General features: G+C 33.5%; 2 protein-coding genes and 1 pseudogene across 4 annotated transcripts; 2 read left to right on the forward strand and 1 right to left on the reverse strand.

Annotated features, from left to right (window-relative positions):
• Positions 1-2,023: 2,023 nt before the first annotated feature.
• On the forward strand, positions 2,024-4,761 carry LOC125206444 (putative late blight resistance protein homolog R1A-4; annotated as a pseudogene). The gene is made up of 2 exons (XR_016132735.1): positions 2,024-4,549; positions 4,633-4,761. The product of XR_016132735.1 is annotated as a putative late blight resistance protein homolog R1A-4 (transcript).
• On the forward strand, positions 4,566-7,449 carry LOC125205755 (putative late blight resistance protein homolog R1B-16). Its single transcript, XM_089060955.1, has one exon. It carries the CDS (start codon positions 4,768-4,770, stop codon positions 7,354-7,356), a length of 2,589 nt encoding a protein of 862 aa, XP_088917081.1. The 5' UTR covers positions 4,566-4,767; the 3' UTR covers positions 7,357-7,449.
• Positions 7,450-7,630: 181 nt separating this feature from the next.
• LOC125205756 (uncharacterized) lies at positions 7,631-10,578 on the reverse strand. 2 transcript variants are annotated; one of them, XM_048104861.2, is made up of 4 exons: positions 10,512-10,578; positions 9,603-9,792; positions 8,960-9,117; positions 7,631-7,943 (listed from the first exon to the last, which is right to left on the reverse strand). In XM_048104861.2, the coding sequence occupies exons 2-4, from the start codon at positions 9,763-9,765 to the stop codon at positions 7,836-7,838; spliced, it is 429 nt and encodes a 142-aa protein (XP_047960818.2). In that variant the 5' UTR covers positions 9,766-9,792; positions 10,512-10,578; the 3' UTR covers positions 7,631-7,835. The 2 variants fall into 2 exon arrangements, with proteins under 2 accessions (XP_047960818.2, XP_047960817.2); XM_048104860.2 differs by having other exon boundaries at positions 10,446-10,541.
• Positions 10,579-20,824: the final 10,246 nt, after the last annotated feature.

Genomic DNA, 20,824 nt, shown 5'->3' on the forward strand with positions numbered 1-20,824 from the left:
AGTAAATCGTGGAATAGTATTTATTTCTTTGTATTTTACATGATATACAATTAATTGAAATATTTATCCTTCAATGGATTGAATCTATATCTAATCTCTAAAGAATGCAAAGGTTAGTAATATGTTTGGTAAAATATGTATTCATGCGGGCTGAATAAAGTGATGAAGTTGTTGTGTCAGAAGGCAGAGGTAGTGCAGTGATCTTCGCTAATAATAGATGGCTGACGAAGAATGAAAGTGAACCTCAATTTTAAAGAGTCGCATCGTGGGTCAACAACAGCTGGAAGACCAAATTCAATTGAGTATTATGATTGTCGACGATCTACGGTGCATGGTGCAACAAGTAATCATATTGTCATGTCAAGCAACCAATTAGTATAATATGAGTGCTGACTCCCTTTATCTTGTTTTGCTCTTCTTTTCTTTATATTTGTCCTTCTTTTGTTAAATTACTTTATCTTTGTTTTTCTAATTTTGAATAAACTGTAAAAGTGTTGATAATTTGTTATTAAGGTATTTTTGAATTAAATTTGAGATGCTGAGATGGTAAATGGTTCATAGTTATGTAATAAGGGGTGCGTTATATTGTTAACTTTTTAAGTTGCTAATTCAGTTAACTCATCAACGCAATGTATTAAAAATATCAACACAGTATATTAAAATATTAATAAAATTATATGTTAATATTTTTAATACATTACATGAGTTAATAAAGTTAGCCACTTAAAAAAATTAGCAATTAATTGCACCACCCTTATCTAACAATATAAAAAAAAGAATTAGATAAAAAAAATCGTCGGACGTGACATTAAGGTTGTCTCTTGGAGTCTTGGTGCAGTTGATCATGTGCTTAGGAAAAGTTTTGAATAAAACAAAGTTGTTGGCCCATTACAGTTTACTATGTCAGCACTTCTCATTAAATTTGAAAAGTTTTGCATAAAACAAAGCTGTTGGCCCATTACACTTGACTATGTATGTTTGCCCCCCTCATTTAATTCTGAGGACAAAAATATACTGTGGGTGTTTTTTTTCCTTAAAATATGGTTTTGCCCTTTGTGTCTTGCGATAGATACTATTCATAAGAATCAAAACTCTTTGATCAAATAAAGACAAGTTAGGTGATAGAGATTTATCAAAAAGTTCTACTTATCGTGTCGGGATCAATATTGTTTATGTCAAGTGGTGTTGTAATTTGATTGTGTATCAATTTGTATCACCTAATAATCTTGCACTAGCGTATCGAACAATTTAAAACATGCAAGGTTTATCTATGAATCCTAATCATAAATATTATGGTTCTAATTAGATATCAAAATGACAATATTATTAATTAGGTAATGAAACAACTAATTAATATGATTATAGTGAATAAGTTTTGTATTAATAATAATAAGTACTGGTTCAATATGTCATAGGAGTATTATTATTTCACTCTTTCTCTCCACCTTGTCTATAATTATCTTTCAAAGTCCACTGACTTGAAACAAAGGCTGACCCAATAAAATGGGCTTAAACAAGAGAAAACTAACAAAATCTTGATCTCACATCTCAGATGGAACATCGGTTGCTGCGCAACTGAAAATTTTCTTTTGTTAGAGGATCGACAATGATTTTCCATCTACCTTTGTGATGACTCGAATACCGAACCTATTAATTAGAGAAAAAGCGTCTAATCAACTGAGCTGCGCAAGTGAAATTTAAAAGACGTGTTTGTGTAAGAAAAAATAAGCTTTGAAAGCCAAACTGAATAACATTTTGTGGAATCAATAACCGAAGAGTAAAATAGTTATGAATATATAGCCAAAAAACTTATGTACATGCAAACTATGCATATTTTCACTCAAAAACTTGCATTTTCAGATGAGCTAGTATAATGTTTTCGACGTTGCAAAGATATCACATCCTTTCAACTAAGATCCATTGAATGCTTTCACGTAGCTGTCATTGGTGGGGAAAAAAAACAAGAAAACAAAAAGAAGTTGAAAAAATGCAACGCTAGTAAACACAGAATGAAAGTTGGTCTTCACTCTTCTGTCCATTTCAAAAGGGAATTCTGGATTTAAAATCGATGGCAGCTTATGCGGCTGTAGCCTCTCTCTTGAATAACATCGATCACATTATGAATCACCCTCGCTTTTCCACTTCTCTGGACCTAAATCAGATCCAATCCATTGAGGAAAAGGCTGCTTTATTGCTCGATTTCATCCAGGGTTATAGCCACGGAGGAGTGATTACTGGAGAAGCACAGGATCTGGAGAGGCAAATCGCATCTGCTGCTCATGCGGCTGATGATGTGATTGAATCTCACATCGTCGATCAAATTCACGGTGATGAAAGGAAAACAAGTTACTGTTTCTCGCTCAATATACTGAAACAAATTCGTGGTGGAATTGGATCCAGCCAATCAACTTCGACCTACTTGCTCGATCTGCAACAGATAATTGAAGACATGGATGCTGTGTTGAGAAATGCTTATGAGTTGAAAGGGAAAGAAGGATTGAGAGAGGAGCATCCCTCACGTTCAAATTCAACACCTGCTATGATTGGATTGGGAGAGGAGCAATTGAGAGGGACAATGGTGGGATTGGAAGACGATCTGATTCAGCTCATGGATGACCTCACCAATCAACAGTCCAGCCGCAACATCATCTCAATTGTTGGGACGGGAGGTTTGGGTAAGACTACTCTTGCTCAAAATCTTTATCAAAGTTTACTCATCAAGCAATACTTTGATATGCATGCTTGGATTACGGTATCACAACAATACAATCTTGAAGAAATGCTCTCACAACTTCTTTCTAGCCTAGGAAAATCCTCCAGTGCAGCATCTGTAGATGATTTGGGGGAGATGATTCATAAGACTCTGTCAGGTAGGAGATATTTGATTGTATTAGACGACGTATGGAGTGTCCAAGTTTGGGATGAATTGAAGCATTTCTTTCCTGATAATGGAAATGGAAGTCGTGTTGTTCTAACTACTAGGTTGTCGAACGTAGCTAGAAGCTGTCATTCCCGGTCTTGCTTAATGATGAAACCTCTAGATGAGCAAACAAGTTGGAAACTATTTTGTAAAGAGGCATTCAAACAAGAAAGTTGCCCTTATCCTGAACTTGAGGAAGTTGGAAAGGAGATTGCTAGATTGTGCAGAGGACTGCCCTTGGCCACTGTTGTCGTAGGGGGCCTTCTTCTCAACTCACCTAAGTCTAAAGTCTCTACAGTTCTGGGGGAGTGTTGCTAGAAATATCAAATCAAATCCTAATGCTAAAGAGAAAGAAGAAAGCTTAGATATATTATCTTTAAGCTATAATCACCTGCCTCCTCATTTAAAGCCATGTTTTCTTTACATGGGAGTTTTTAGGGAGGATTCAAATTCGTGTCTCCAAAATTATTGAGCTCTGGATTGCTGAGGGGTTTCTTAGACCAAAGGACGCCCAGGTTTTAGACAAGGTTGCAGAGAGTTATTTGAAGGAACTGATTGACAGAAACCTTGTTTCAGTTAGAAAGCATCGTCATAATGGAACGATAGGTTCTTGTGGCATTCATGATCTTGTGAGAGACTTATGTTTGAAACTAGGTGAGCAACAAGGTTTTTTCCATGTAAGTGAAACAGAAATACAAGAAAATGAGTTTCGCCATTCCTTGCATCGCTACATATGTTCTGGTTGGGTTAATATACAACATAATGGACCATCGCAAGGATGCTCCATGTTGTCAAGGGCATTCATCGGCTTGAATCACCATAAGTTGTTGAGAGTATTGAATGCTGAAGGTTCTGTTTCAGAACACCTATATGAGAATGCTAATTTGCGCTACCTTGCTTACAGTCCCCTGTTTCATTATCAGTCAGTGTGGAAGCTTCCTAGTTCAATATCTCATATTTGGAATCTGCAAACTTTAATATTTCATAAGTCAAACCGTGTAATTGTTGCACTGACTGAAATTTGGAATATGCGACAACTTAGGCATGTCAAGTGTTTTCTGATGTATGTTCCTAACCCTCCTCGTCAAAGTAATGGTTTGGTAAGGATGGATAGCTTGCAGGCTCTTACAAAAGCAGTGAATATGAAGGTGTCTGAGAAAGTGTGCAAGGTAATCCCAAACATCAAGAAATTGCATCTATTGTACACTACACGATTGAAGGGATATGATGATAGTTTGATAGAGTGTCTGTGCAATCTTGATCGTTTGCGCAAACTTGAGTCCCTTAATTTGAGTATCCAAGTAGGAAGATGGCCAACTCGAAATCGAGAGTTTTATAAGGTAGTGAGATTTCCCATCTCGCTAAACAAGTTGTCGTTTCGAAGCTGTTTAAGGCCACAGATGGATAAGATACTCAGATTCCCCATTTCATCAAACAAGTTGAGCTTGAAAGGCTGTCACCTTGGGTGGGAAGATGTGTGGATGATTGGTTCATTGCCCCAACTCCAAGTTCTCCATCTAGGAAGTAACTCTATTACAGGGGGAAGAAAGTGGAGTCCTGTTGAAGGCCAATTTCTGTGCCTCAAATTTAATCAAAGATTTTTTTTACACGTATTCTCCCGTTCAACCGGTAAGGATATAATATAATAAAATAATATTATAATTATAACCAATTTTAATAAATGATGATGGATTATTTTATTGTGTTGTGAGGGGTGGACAAGGAGTGAGTAGAGCAGGAAAAGTGGACGAGGAGATCCTTACTGCCGTTCAACAAGTACTAGTACAACAAAACAAACCGTAACCGCAGTAGTATCTCGATCCTCTGCAAGATTTGAAGGATTTGAGATGGCAGCGTATGCAGCTCTAGCCTCTCTGTTGAACGACATTGAACATATTACGACTCATCCTCTCATTTCCACTTCACTCGAAAAGTATCAAATCGAAATCGAGTCCCTATTGAAAACGGCCGATTCATTGCTTCATCTCATTCATGCCTATCATCATGGAGGAGGAGTGATTAGCAAAGAAGCAGAAGATCTGGAGAGGCAAATCGCATCCGCAGTTCATGCGGCTGAAGATTTGATCGAGTCGCACATCGTCGATCACATTCGTGCTGGATCCAATCAATTAAGTTTTACCTGCTCACTCAATCTGCAACAGGTAATTCAAGAGATGGATTCTATCTTGAAAAGGGCTGCAGAGGTAAAGGAGAAACATCCAATCAGAGAAAAGCAACCTACAAATTCAAGACCTCTTATGGAGAGGGGAGACTCTGCTATGTTAGGGTTTGATGATGAGGAGTCTCAGCTTTTTGGTGATGTCATCAATCAGCAATCCGCTGGCCGTGTCATCTCCATCGTTGGGATGGGTGGTGCTGGTAAGACTACACTTGCCCAAAATCTTTATCAGAATTCACACATCAACAAACACTTTGATTTTCTTGCTTGGGCAACTGCATCTCAGCAACACACTGCACAAGAAATTCTTTCACAGCTACTTTCTGGTAGGGGGGGGGGGGGGAATTCCTCTAGTGGAAATGTAGGTGATTCAGGAGAAGAGTTGCATAAGACTTTGTGGGGTAGAAGATATTTGCTTGTATTAGATGACATATGGAGTATCCAAGCTTGGGATGAAGTTAGGCGTTTCTTTCCCAATGATGAATCTGGAAGCCGTATTGTTATCACTACTAGGTTATTTAATGTGGCTAGAGACTGTTGTTCTAGTTCTTGCGTCACGATGAAACCTCTAGATGAGCGTAAAACTTGGAAATTGTTTTGTAGAAAGGCTTTCCAGCAAGAAAATTGCCCTTATCCTGAACTAGAGGAAGTAGGGAAGAAGATTGCTAGATTGTGCAGGGGACTACCCTTGTCCACTGTTGTCGTTGGAGGTTTCCTTTCCAAGTCACCTAGGTCCCTACAGTTCTGGGAGAATGTTGCTAGGAATATGGAATCAAATCCGAATGCAAAAGAGAAAGAAGAAAGCTTGGATGCATTATCTTTGAGCTATAATCACTTGCCCCCTCATCTAAAGCCATGTTTTCTTTACATGGGAGTTTTTAGGGAGTATTCTGAGATTCGCGTCTCTAAAATTATCAGACTCTGGATTGCTGAGGGATTTGTAAGACCAAACAATTCACAGACTTTAGAAGTGGTCGCCGAGGGGTACTTAGAGGAATTGATTGACAGAAATCTGATTTCAGTTAGGAAGCATCGTCATAATGGAAAAGTAGGATCTTGTGGCATCCATGATATGCTAAGAGACCTATGCTCGAAAGTAGCTAAGCAAGAAGAGTTTTTCCATGAGATAGATGGTCTAATACAAGGCACAGAGCGTCGCCTCATGTGTTATTCAAGGCGCCCAATACTACTACATGGAGAACACTCAGTTGTGCGCTCTATGTTGGCAGGGGGCAGCCTAGAGCAGCCGGTTAAACATAAATTGCTGAGAGTTTGGGATAGAGGTAGTCTTGAATCAGTTGCGGAATTATATGGGAACGTTAACTTGCGCTATCTTGCCTGCCACTACACGTATTATTCCATGCCGGTGCTTCCTAGTTCAATATCCCTTATATGGAATCTGCAAACATTAATCATTTCAGATACATTGGTTACTGCACCGACTGAAATTTGGAAGATGCAACAACTTAGGCATGTCAAGTGCCATAGGATTTATCTCCCTCCTCCGAGTGATGGTTTGCTCGTGATGGATGATTTACAAAGTCTTACAACAGCAGTGAATTTGAGGCTGTCTGAGCAAGTGTGTAAGATAATCCCCAACATCAAGAAACTGTATATTAATTATAGTAGTCTGTGGGAGGGATATGAGGATAGTTTGAATGAGTTATTGCTTAATCTTGACTGTTTGTATAAACTTGAATCCCTCCGTTTGTATTGGCCTATTCAGGATAAAGAGTTGAATAAGATGGTGAGATTCCCCATTTTGCTAAACAAGTTATCCTTGATTACAAGTAAAATTGGGTGGGAAGATCTGTCTATGATTGGTTCGTTGCCCCAACTCCAAGTTCTCCATCTAAGAGTCAAGTTTATCACATGGGGAAGAAAGTGGAGTCCTATTGAAGGCCAGTTTCCGTGCCTCAAGTTTTTAAAAATCCATTGTCGTGATCTACAGTACTGGGATGCAGACAAGTCCCATTTCCCTGTTTTGGAGAAGCTTATCCTTTCACAGTTGTGGTGCTTGGAAGAGATCCCGCTAGGCATCGGTGAAATACCAACGCTTAAACTCATTCATCTGAATCACTGCAGCAAGTCTGCTGCAGTTTCAGCAGTGAGAATTAAGGAAGACGAGGTCGAGAATCATGGGAACGATGCTCTTCGAGTTGAACTTAGAATGCCCCAATCAGATGTGGAGAGTTTCAAGGAAATGGTGGAAGCTGGGGCGCTTACAATCACTCATGTTCAGTTAGAGACATTCTGACGAAAATTGTACTTTTGTGAGATTGTAATGTGGGATATTTTTCATTGTGCTTGATTGCCTTTTCTAGTATTTGAAACATATATCTTCACTGGATATCGAAAATGGCAACTACTATATTGCTATTATCAATATTGTTCCAATTCATTGAATAACTCTTTTAAAGATACTAGTAGAGTTATACTTAGTATTGTGTATTGCACCTAAAAGGATTGCATTGAACTAACAAATTCAAATGTAAAAAATTGATAAATCCTATCACATGAACATTAGAGCAGAATCCAAATCGGCACCTCATATAATGATATTTCGGTCAAAAATGGCTTATTTCTCCATTTAGAAACGCCTCAAAAGACAGAAATACAGGCGACATGTCACAGCCAAATCATCCATAATGTAGAGAGGCAAAGGACCTAGGCACCTAGCAAAGAATCGAGGACAGAAGCTCGAATCAAGATGAAAACCCAACACTAAGTTGAAAGTTATAAGGCATTGACCATCCTCTTCATCTCAGCGGACCTCCTCGGATCCGGCTCGTCAATGGCCCTCTCAGTTAGGACATGCTTGATTCGGCACATCGACTTGCGTACCTGTTCAATCAAACTTGAGTAAGCACAAGAAACAGAACAACAGAGGCAAAAAAATTAGGGATATTCATGGCAATCTGACTCTGTAAACAATTGAGTGAGAATAAAATTCAGATTAAACAGAGGAAAACAGGGGGACTGAAATAAAAAAAACAAAAAAAAAAACATGAATATGGAAAACCAAGTAAATATACTTCAGAGAAACTTCAAATATTTGGATATGCATATTTCAATCTGCAACAATATATATGGTCTTGAAATTTTAACAGTCTAGACAGGATAAAAACAATATAGAAAGATCATTATATGAAACCTCAAACTACCTGCATTAAAACAGAAGTATGGAAGCCAAGCTAAGGAGATTCCGTCGGACTTCTTTAGTATACAAATCCAACCCTATGTGGAGAATTTGGGTAGGTATTTAAAAGGCAATGCTAATTTCTATGTGCCGTATTTATTTAAGCATTTCCTTACTGATCTATGTACGTAATTCATGTTCGTCGGGTTTTCCAGCAGGAAAGGTTACCCAGTGGTAATACTTTCCCGAATTCTCATAATATCAGCCATACTTCTCCAAGTGAATGATTTTAAGGTTTTATAAAAAACCATTAGAATTGCCGTAAAACCTGGCACTGCAGCCGAAAATTAGAAGGATAGCATGATGACAATTATGCAATGTAGGCAACTCATAATACATTAATCAATTTCATGAGGTTAGCAAATAAGCTTGACATCAGTCTTAGGTACAGAAAGGCTGCAATAACAGAGTAAACAGAAGTTTCTATTTTGCAAGCAAAGATCCTATGAGAACGGGCAGTAAAGCCATCATCCTAGCTTAGAGGAACCAGATGCAACTTCACACTAACAAAGAACATGAATGGATCGAATATAGTTGGGTGCGAATTAGTGGCATATAGATTTCAGAACTGAAGTTAGTGGAAATTTGCAGTGCATTATATAGATTCAGAAATACTAATATAGAGTATAAACTAATAGAGATTAGAGAACAGATAGAGCACCTTTGAAATACGCTCGGGACTGGGAAAGTTCAAGTTCTGAGCATTCAGCATCTGTCGCTGAGTCATCAGCATGTTCTTTTCTTTCAAAAGAACATACCAGAGCTTATTAAGATCATCCCAAGACTTGAGACGCAGTTCAGAAGCCTTCCAACTCCGACCTGAATAAAAAAATGATGGCAAATCACTTTAAACACACATTTATTTGTTCAAATAATGAATAGTGGATTTCTTAATAACCAAATGAACAAAAAGTAAACTTTCTGAAGAAAATCTACAGACAAAAAGGGAAGTATTGTGTCAAAACAGTATTCACTTTGAGCTGACTCCGTCAAAAATTACAAAATACATGAGAAGTAAGTGGATACGTGCAACTCTCTTACATTATATTCATAGGAACAAAGCTTTCACCTTTTTTTATCAAGCTATGGTCCAGGTCAGGCAAACCCTCAGAAATAGATCGACAACATGGACTAAAATCCTAAAAATACACCTAGAAATCTTCCATATATCTTATTGACCAAGTAGCGTAACAAAATCATCAGATTCTAATGTAACAACTACAAGTTCGAAATACCTTAGGCAGCATAAGGATATGGAAAAATAAACAATGCAGGAATATACAAAGAAAACGTATTATTTTTACCATAGACAACAGGCGTGTCATCATCTGGTTTTCTATCAGCCTCAAAGAATTCCTCGAGCGGGTTGTGTGCAGCAGTAGAAAATGCAGCAGCTGCGGCAACCGAGGCCTCGGATTTGGCTGCAGCACCAAATAGGGCCTTCCCAAAAACCCTAGTTAAGAACATTGTGGTTCACAAAAATCTAACAACTTTCTGCAAAAAGAAGAAATCAAAGAACCAATGAATAATACTAAAATCTATTAAGCACAAATCTGGACATTGATCTGACCAAATGATACTGGATTCAAGATCACGCTGTATAACACATAGGGATGTCAATATGGCCAGCCCAGTAGGTTTCGGGTCATCCCCAAATGCCTGAATGAAAATGCAAACAGATTCCATTTTCCCTTTTTTTTGTATTCTTGAAAAATTAAGATCTATTCAAGATGGTATCATTTTAAAATTCATGAAATGAAATTGGTCATTCTAGTTCAAGATGGTATCACTTAAAATTAATTTAATGAAATGATCCAGTAGAAAGCGGTCAATTTTCTCATTTCATTTTGTTAACAATTCAAATTGCCACGATGTTTCCTTGGATTAAGAGCTCTGTTCAGACTAGAGTGAATCAGTGTTACAAACTCAGCACAAGCAAGCATAAATTCATCAATTCTACTACATAAATTCTCATCCAACTGTACATACAATTTATGATTATATGCAGCTGATTACTACTACAAGTGAACACATTCTTTCAAATTACTAGTCGCCTCATTTCAAACAAAGTCTCAAACCAGAATATTCAGCAGCAAACGCACTAATCTAACCCTAGAAGAGATGTAAGCATTTATCAAGATTCAAACCTGCTAATTAAATCCTAGCATCATCTTAATTCTCAAAGCGAGACGGCGAGAGGCAGAGAAACTGACCTTGAGAGAGCTCAGGAGGAGACAGGAGAGTGCGAAATCGATGTAGTTAAAAAAAAAAACCCATGAAACTCAATTTGAACGGCCCATCATATTTTGGGCTAATAACAACTTATATTCGTCAACTAAAATAGGCCCAACATTCAGCGTTGAATAAATTTGTTAAACTAAAGCAAATCAAACCCTACACCCTTTATAGTGTGATTATAAATTAAATTTTTATTCAGCCAGGCCCATAATGAACTAATGGCTTCATGTAGTATTTGGTTTTATGACTATCGAGTTTTGTGTTGTCAGAAAATATTCTAAGTATTGGAGGCGAAGGATAATATACAAGGGTATGATTAACACCACCCGATATAACAAGCTCTTTGTTCATCAATATTAAGTGATTAAATTTAGTCATGTTTGGTTGTCAGAATTCTATCTGATAAAGTAATCTAATTCTTTAAATTTTAAATTCATGTGTTTGTTTCGGTTTTTAATCAAAGTGGGAAAATAATTAGAATCCCAGAACAAGGAAAGTTAGTACAACTTTCCAGGATTCTGAATTCTAACTTTTCTTACATATTCTTTTTCCAAGTTATAGGATTCTTACATATTTAATGCAATATAGTATAATTTTATTATTATTATTATTATATTAATTAATGTTGAAAAATGATTTAGATTATAAATCACACTTAATTTCAGTATAATAAATATTATTATTAAAATTATCACAATTATAACTATATTATTATAATATTTAAATATAATGTATTATCATAGTAATAATTAATAATTTATTAAAAATTAAAATATAATTACATAATATAAATCATACAATAATAAATAATAAGTATTATTTTATAAATTCATAATTAATCAATAAAATCGTACTGAAATTTAAAATTATAAAATTTAAAAATGATCTTTAAATATTTTGGTTATAATAATAATATACATTATTATAATTATTTATAATTATAATATAATACTCCATGTAACTAATAATACAATTATATTATTATATATTATGATGGATAATTCATATTTAAACTATCCATAGTAATAATAAATATAATAATATAATTATTATCATTTGTAATTAGTAACTTATTAAAAAAATTATATTATTATTCTTTTTTATAAATAAAAATAATAATAAGTATATTTTTAGTTAGTGTTTAAATCAAATATAAAATTTAAAATCTTGATATTTTTCATACACAGGAAAGTAAAGTTATTAGGAATCACATTTCGTGGATTCATTTTCCTGGGAATCATTTTCCTTGCCAACTTTACTTTTCCATCAACCAAACATGTTAAAGTATTTTGCTACAATTTATAAAAGGGATATATTGACACCTAATATTATGGAACTTTCAAAAAGTTGGGTTTTTCCCACGAACTTTGATATTGACAAATAATATCATGAACTTTATCATGAGCTTGTTATTTCCCACCAATGCAAAAATTCCGGTAAATAATACCATTTTTTTCTTAATTTCTCGACAACAACTTGAGAGTTTCAAGATTTTCAATCTTTGAGAATAGTTTTTCTTGAAGCACACCCTCCAAATTTGATCTTCAATCTATTAATATAGCCGAAATTTTTTCATTGGTGGGAAATAACAAACTCGGAGTAAAGTTCGTGATATTAATTGTCAATTTCAAAGTTCGTTTTGAAAGTTACATGATATTTGGTGTCAATATCCCTCTATAGAAAAACTTGTGTCATGTGTATATTTGAACAAAAGAATAATCTTTTGAGAGTGTCGGTCAATTTTCAATGCGATTATTATATAGGAGTACTATTAATTCAGATTGGTGAGTTTTACGCAATGGAAAATATATAAAGAAGTCGTCGTTAACTTCAAAAGAAAGAGACGACTCTAGTAGGGTGAAGGTTTTCTTGAATTTTAGGCAAAATCTGATATTTTTCGCAAACTTAAAACTTGGTCATTAAAATCATCAACTTCATAGTGGGGTTAAATAAAGATAAATAGGTGGTCATAAAAGATAGGAACACCAAATATTTGACGATATCCCTAGCTAGTTAGAAAGGTTTGGAATATAAATAACAAGAAAGTAAAGGCTTCATCAACTTGGAATTGAGGGTGGTCCCTTTTTGATTTAGAATCAAAAGATCAAAAGAAACCCCCCCATGTTATATCTATTTGTCACTTTTCTTTTTTCCTTATCATTCACACATTATATATCTTTTCTTATAAAACTATAACCCAAGTTCAACTAAATTAAAAAATAGATGTATTATTTGGTTCTCCAATTAGACTAGGTTGAATGATATGTTTCAAATAGAAACTTTTATGTGCCAATAATATACTCCTTATACTACTATCTCTTTTTGATGTTACTTAAAATAAAGAAATAATGCGAAAGTTTAAAAATATAGAGAGGAAGGTGTGTGATACTGTGAGATGGTGATGTTTGCATTTGATGTTAATAGCAGCCATGTTAAAATTGGAGAGAGATTATTAATGTATCAAAAAATTTTCTCCATTTTGTTTGGTTATATTAGTACTTTTATGATAATTTCAGATTCATTTTATATGTATGGGGATTGATGGAGACGGTTTGCCGAGTTTATTTATATATTTCTCAATAAGAATTAATATTTTATCCTCCAATTTGTTGAATTTTTTTAATTTGCTTTCCATATGTAATTAAAACTAAGGGAGTGTTATGCATTATATCATTCGAACAAACATAGTAATCTTGTTTTATAATGCATCTTTCCAGGTGTGATTGTTATATTAGTATATTATATTTATCAATTTAGATTTATAGAGTCGTATTTGGCAATGACAGATCCAGGAAATAATCCGTGACATTAGGCATATTAAAAAAAGTTGTTGCTAGTGTCGGAAGGCAGTGTGGCGGCATCTGATAATAAGATATAGGATGAAGAACGAAAGTTAACATCAAACCTGAAATTTTGGGTCATCAAAGTTGTCACCCGATCAAGGGAGAAATAAATAGTAAGTATATACTGTCTTAGCATACTTTTGTTGATAGTGCATCTGGACTTAAACTTCTTTTCGCCGCATATATACTCGAAAATTCCCATTCCGAGTTCAAATTAGGGGTGGGTCGATACGATATATCGTATCGAAAACGTTGTATCGTGTATCGTATCGAAAATATCGATATGAAAGAATTTCATATCGTTATCGTATCGAAAGTTTCGATATAAAAAAATTTCATATCGTTATCGTATCGATATATCATTAAATATCGATATATATCGATATATCGATATATCGAAAATTTTCAATATATATATCGATATATATCGAAATTTTCGATATATATCGTATTTTCGATATAAAACGATATATCGCGATATAAGGAAATTCATATCGTTATCGTATCGAAAACTTACGATATCGTATTGTATCGAAAATTACGATATATCGAAAATTCGATAATTTTTTGATATTTTCCAATACGATATGAGCGATATATCATTTTTCCGATATTTTTTCCCGGCCCTAGTTCAAATACATTGCTAATCCATAGCGAAAGAAGTAAAATAGAATAATCGTCCAATAATTATTCTTCAGTTTTTAATACCAAAATAAAAGAGAGAGAGCCCAAAAAGTTAAAATGAGAATGAGAAAAGTGACAAAATCTAGGTAGGCCCATCACAATTAGATTTAAGTTGGTTTAATTACTTTCAAAGGTTTTTATAGTGGTGACAACTTTATATTAGCTATCCACCACTATAAAATAAAGCAAACTATTGTCCAAGTAAATTTCAAGCTGCCATGATTGAAACATTATGCATTTTTTAGAAAAAAGGCAACTGCACAAATTATATAATGTTGCACGCATTAATGTGTGTAAAAATCTTGAATAATAAGTAATGAATTAATTAATTTGGTTATACCTTCATTATATGAAAGAGATATTTCATAATGAAATAATAATTTTTTTGCTTTCTATCTGAGTAGTTGAGTTGTTTGTCGGAGAAAGAAGTAATTATAGTATCTTTTTTTTTATGTTGATAAACTCAATTTAATTTAATCTCACTCACAACTTTAGGGTATCAAACAATTTCATCAAAACAATCATAATGATACTTTTCAGCCATTTTTTGTCGTGACTAATACTGAAGTACTTTTGTTTGGTAAATATAACTATAGGTAGTTGATACAAAATCAAATTTGTAATAAATTAAATTTATTTCGCTCCTAAATGAGGAACCTAACTCTTACAAGCTAGGTTTCCACTCTTTAGTTGTGAAAATGACACATGCTTGCCTGTAATTATTAAATATGCGTCAATTATCTCCTACCTTAAATTTCAATGATTTAATAATTCAGTTTTCTTTTTTAGTGATTGGCTTCCACAAAAGTATCGCTCACATGATTAGTTTATTAAATTAATGTGATATTAACAACAAACTATAAATTTAATGTATACAAAATAGTGTGTGTTATATGATTCATTTCTTACGTAAATAATAATAATACAATAATATAGTACTACTAATTAATAATAAAACTATAATGCATTTATGATTCAATTTCCCCCATGTTTTACGAGGTGGTCCTGCAACATTGATTTATTGGGTAAATCAAGTGGATGTAATTATTGTGTCTTTCATTAATTTGGTGACGAAAAGTACTGATTTCGACCTATTTAGTTTCGTCTTTAACGAATTACGATCAATATGCTTGTACATATATATTAACTCTGACGTTATTTTCTAATTATATGTAACCAATATTGTATTTGTCTGTATATAACATTTTACGCTATCAACATGTCGGTGACATTAGAAATTGATGTTATCTTTGTCAGTCTTCACTATATTTACTTATTTAATTTCACTCTTTTACGTGCAGTTGAAGCGAAAAAAACAGTTTTAAATTTTTAGAATTTGTTATTCACGAGCATCACTCATTTTTTTTTATTTTACAAATATAGTAAGATTAAATTATTAATAATTTAAGGTATTAAAATTAAATATTTTCAGACATTCAAAACACCCTCTTCGCACCCATGAATGCATAATTGCACGAAAATTGTCTGGAACATACATTAATGAAAAAACTAAATTACTGGGAATTGATCATTGGTGAAATACGAAGAGAACAATAATAGTTACACAGAAGGAATGTTGGTTTGATGGGTCCAAGCAGAATAATCGCACGCAAACGGTAGATGTTAAATACGAACAAGGAAAAACTCGTCAAGAGTCAGGGTAGCATAATTGTTTATACATAATTATCAAATCATTGACAAATTATATTAATGCTTGCACTACTAGATTTGTTGATTGTCAGATTGTCATTACCAACTAATTAGTGTATTTGTTACATTTAGTTATTATTAGAGGCATCAGCAATCCACGCCTCCCGCCACATAATTATCTCTATTTTTTTTATGTGTCAAACCACAACTTTCATAGTTCACCACTCCTTCTCACACCATAAATATTAATTTTATACTATCAACTATTTTAGTCGTAAAATAAAAAACAATGATCAAATATATAACAGAAAATCCATCCATTCATTACAAAAATTAAAAATTACAAACCCTAATAATTGAAAAATTACAAATCCTAATATTTAAAATTTTACCCAAAAAATACTTCTTTCTTAGTTGGCGGGAATGACAACGATCATGTCATTTTGCATCTCACACTGCATCTCCGTCTTCGACAGCGTATCTTCCATCAGCAACTCTCTCAGATAGCTGACATGTATTGCGATACTCATGGAGCTCATAGAGTCCAACATCTTATCTAGCGAAGGATTGAGTGGCTGTGGCAGTATTGTGATTTCTAGGGTGCAAATTAGGACCACAAAACAATAAATCTCTAAAAAGTACTCCCTCCGTCCCAGAGAAGTTGGCACACTTTCCTTTTTAGTTTGTCCCACAAAAGATGTCACATTTCCCTTTTTGGAAAAAGTTCTCTCTCACATGAATATAAAAATTATATTTTCTCTCTCCATTTAATACACAAAACAAAACCTCCTAAAATCCCGTGCCATTTTCAAAGTATGCCAACTTCTCTGGGACGGAGGGAGTACTTCTGCAAGTATAAAGACGTGCAATATAGTATAAAAAGGTGTCGAATCCATAAGGAGGAGATTAATTGCTAAGGCTATTCAATCTAACTAAAAAACAAATAATTTGTTTGATTTTGGTTTTTTTATCAGAAGGCGAGTGAAAGACAAATCGAGAAAGCGAATGCAAGAGAACTACGATAAAGAAGGAAGACTACTCCTAGATTGTTCTAGGGCGCTTGTTCACATAAATCCTAATGTCTAGTTAATTTCCATTATGTATCGGGATCGTGTTGATTTTACGCTCTCACACAGCTGATCATTGATCGTGGAATTTTACACCTATGATAAGATGATCACGTCTCCTAGGCTCTATTCACCAACTTCTCGCTCCTACAAGACGGATAGTTAGCTTGAGGTTAGCTTCGAAAGTTCAACACCGAAGATCCACCCTAGACTATTCCCTGATTAGTTTAGCCCTAAGGTTTCTTATCTATGTCAGCTCCCTACTTCAAGTTAAAGAGACATTGAAGTTAGGGCCATTAGCGGATTAAGTTTGCTAGCAAAACCCAACATGGTATGAAATAAACACATAGACAAAAACACAAATACATAAATCAATCAAAACACAATCACATGTTCATATTTACAAGCTTCCATAACTAACTATGAGTAATCCCTAAAATCTAACCACTCATAATGGACAAAAATACAAGAAAACAAGTAAATGTTACCATATGGGCAAGATTAGGGAAGGATTAGCCTTAAACATCTTCTTCTTTCTCCTAAAAATGGACTTCAAGCCTCTTTCTCCCTTTAAAATTGTCTCTAGCCGTCAAAAGATCGTTTTGGAGTGGTGCCCTAGCTATTTAAATAGTTAAGGCTTGAAAAATAGGCACATACACATTTTGTCCGATCAGGCTTTTTTTGGCTCGTAAAACGCTCGACTCGCGCGTTTTTTCTGACTCGCGATACGCCTGAATTGCCAGTCGGGCGTTTATAGTTCAAAAATGCATGTTTTTTTCACCACAATGCGCAGTCTTCGTAAACCAACCATATCTTCTTTTATCGAACTTCGATTGAAGCGTGCGAGGTATCTACGTGAAGCTCTTTTGGAGATGAATGTAACGGCGGACTTCTATAAGTGTTTGAAATTAATCTTGGCAGGCTTATTACTGTTCAGATTCATACATTTTTTCTTTGTCCTCTCTTTGTTATTAGAGCTCGTTTTTTTGCCCTACAATATATCAAAACGAGTCAATTTTTCATCTAAAATATGTGTTAAAATATGCAATAAAGAACTACAATGTAATTCACATCAGGTGGCGACAACATACTACACCCAGTTGTAGTAGCCTTCCCCTTCGCTTTTTTCTTTGCCGCTTTAGTCCCCATCAGACGGCTCTAAGTGCTGGGAGATGACATGTCAGGCTCCTCCTCGGCATGTTGAGGTCGATAAACGGAGCTCCATCGCTCGTTGTGTAGTTTCTGTTAGCGGAGAGAACAAATATAATTTTTATATTAATATGAAAAAAAATATTTTTCTAAAAATAAATTCATGGCATCTTTAATTGAATAAATTAAAAAGGAAAGTAAGATATTTTTGTGAGATGGAAGGAGTACATGGTCAGTATAATTAAATGCAATATATACTATTCTTGATATATGTTGTCTCCGTCTCACTCAAGATGTCCACATTTTTAAATAGCACGATTTTATGAGGAGTTGTTGGGTAGACTAAATATAGAAAAAAATAGTTGAATATTTTAATGAGGATAGATGAGAAAAATATTTATTTCTAAATATAAAAAGTTAATATCTTAAGTGAGACATATTATAAAAAAAAAATTGATTATTTTGAATAGGATGAAGGGAATACTTATCTAATAATTTAAAAATATTAAAGATAAAAGCATAATAAATCACCTTTTTTAGGTGAACAGTGTATATAAAGTTCATAGTGTATGAACTGAAAAATAAAATTCTAACTTTTCAGATTAATTTCTAGGTTGATTTGACAACTTTGATTTCGACTTTTTTTACATGATCAGGAGTCATCGATTAAAACATGACATTTAAGAATAGATAGAATAGATATTTCTTACTCTACATAGTGTAAACTTTATATGGGTGAAGATGACATACTAACAAGGTTAAGGGATGGAAATAGAATAAAACAATTACAGTTGAAGATTGCGATGAGCATGAAAAGGCCAATTCACCAAACCACAATCAATCGTTTATCTAATGACACAAAGCGCCCCCCACATATTAATAAATAGTACCAAACACATACTCCAATTATTATTTTTTATTTTTTGTAGTGCCACATGGCTTACACAAGGCACTAGAATTCATACAATTTTGTGGTGTCACGTTTTTGTTAGTCAATCTTAGCACATGTCACTTGATCAATCATATTAAATATAAATTGTCCTAATAAACAAATTAAAACTGAGGCAATTATATGGCTCCAACCATTTGAGTTAACGTTCGTATATATTAAATTAGGCAATCTTAGGGCATATCCAAATGCTAAATAAAAGTAAAACTCAAATTAAGTACTAGCAGTCTATTGGTTTTTGTAATTGAGTGGTTAGATCAATGCTACACGTTATCTAATAATGTAGATTTATATTCTAACAATGTAGTTCGGATAATAATATAATATTTTAATATAATAATATAGATTTTTAGTCTAATAATATAGACATTTTAGTATAATAATGTAAATTTTTAGTCTAATAATATAGCTCGATTAATAATGTAAACTTTCAATACAATAATGTAGCTTATCACAACCATACAATCCAATGATCCAAGGGCTATGATTTGTGTTGTGTTTGACACTGAGAAGCTATTAGGACCCTAATATGCTCCTGTATTAGTATATGATAATGTTAATGCGCGGAGCGTTACACTTCAATTCATTGACACTATAGGTTAGACTTAACTCTACTAGAAAAATCATCAAATTAAAACAATTTATGATTAATTTCATAATATAAATAAAAAATCAATTATATTGTATAATTTTTTCAATCGTTATATAACAACAACAACAACAAAAAAATCAGTTCTCTATACATTTTCATAAATAAAGTTGATACAAGCATAGTACTCCTACTATACATCTATTATTGAAGATGTATAGGAGGTCGATTTTTTTTTAATCCCGAGATAATTGAAAACATTATTAAAATTATGAATTGATTATTTAAAAAATTGCAAAATTGATAAATTTGACAATTTTTTCGGCAATGTGAACTATTTTTACATGTCAAATACTACTTCCACTTATTTATGTCGAACCATTATTTATTGAATGAGATATAAGAGAAATCAACATAAGAGATAAAGAAGAAAATATAATACTCCACCATATACATATGGTAGGTATTAGTAGGGAATAAAAGCGCCGCAGTGCTGGAAATTTGCTGGAGTTATATTTACCTAATATTATAGCCTCTATATCGGTATTGAAAATAATGAAGATACTGAAAAATGTCAATTGTAATGAATGAAATTGTTGAAACTATAAGCATAACAACAATGACATGAATTTATTCTCTATCTCGACTTACACACAGTCTATCCACATTCATGGGCTAAATTAATATTTTAATTGTTTACCCTTTTATAGAGTTTTTATGTATAGTTATATAAAAATCTTTATCAATGATCGAAGGAGAGTGATTAATTGCTAACTCTTCACTTAATTGCTAACTACAATTAATTTAAGGCCATAGGATTTTAGAAAACGTGTGGTCTACAATTTGCCACGTGTAATTTTCATTTTTATTAATAAAATAAAAAGATAAAAAAAACGTCAAATTAGGGTTTTAGATGAAAATGTTAATATAGTGTTTCGGAAATATCAACACAATGCTTTGAGAATGTCAACACAATGCTTTAAGAATGTTAACCCATTGTTTATATTGACATTCTACATGTATTATATTGACATATTTTATATAGTATGTTGACATTTCTGCTTTACGAAAAAATTGAAAAAATTTCGAATTTTTTTTCAAATTTTGACGTCGGGACATATGCATGTATGATATCGTTGGAATCCTTATAAAATTATCTTTAATTTGATATATGTTATATGAATTTAATGTTTTGGGATTTCTTTTAAAAGTTAGTTATAACTAAATATATAGTTAATTGACATTAATACCCCTATTGATATTTTATGGAATTAATCATATGCCCTTATTGACGTTTTTTGTTGATCGTATTGACATTTCGTGGTTAATGATCCAGGCCCTTAATTTGAATATCTAA

Source organism: Salvia hispanica, chromosome 6 (genome assembly GCF_029641045.1).
Source record: "Salvia hispanica isolate PSC_SH4W2 chromosome 6, Shi_PSC_v1, whole genome shotgun sequence".
Lineage (NCBI taxonomy): Eukaryota > Viridiplantae > Streptophyta > Magnoliopsida > Lamiales > Lamiaceae > Salvia > Salvia hispanica.

Excerpts from the sequence above, each read along its gene's own strand:
- LOC125205756 (XM_048104861.2), bottom strand. The coding sequence starts at position 9,765 with ATGTTCTTAACTAGGGTTTTTGGGAAGGCCCTATTTGGTGCTGCAGCC. Across the intron at positions 9,118-9,602 it reads TGACACGCCTGTTGTCTATG|GTCGGAGTTGGAAGGCTTCT; the intron begins GTAAAAATAATA and ends TTTTTTATTCAG. Across the intron at positions 7,944-8,959 it reads GTCCCGAGCGTATTTCAAAG|GTACGCAAGTCGATGTGCCG; the intron begins GTGCTCTATCTG and ends TTGATTGAACAG.
- LOC125205755 (XM_089060955.1), top strand. The coding sequence starts at position 4,768 with ATGGCAGCGTATGCAGCTCTAGCCTCTCTGTTGAACGACATTGAACAT.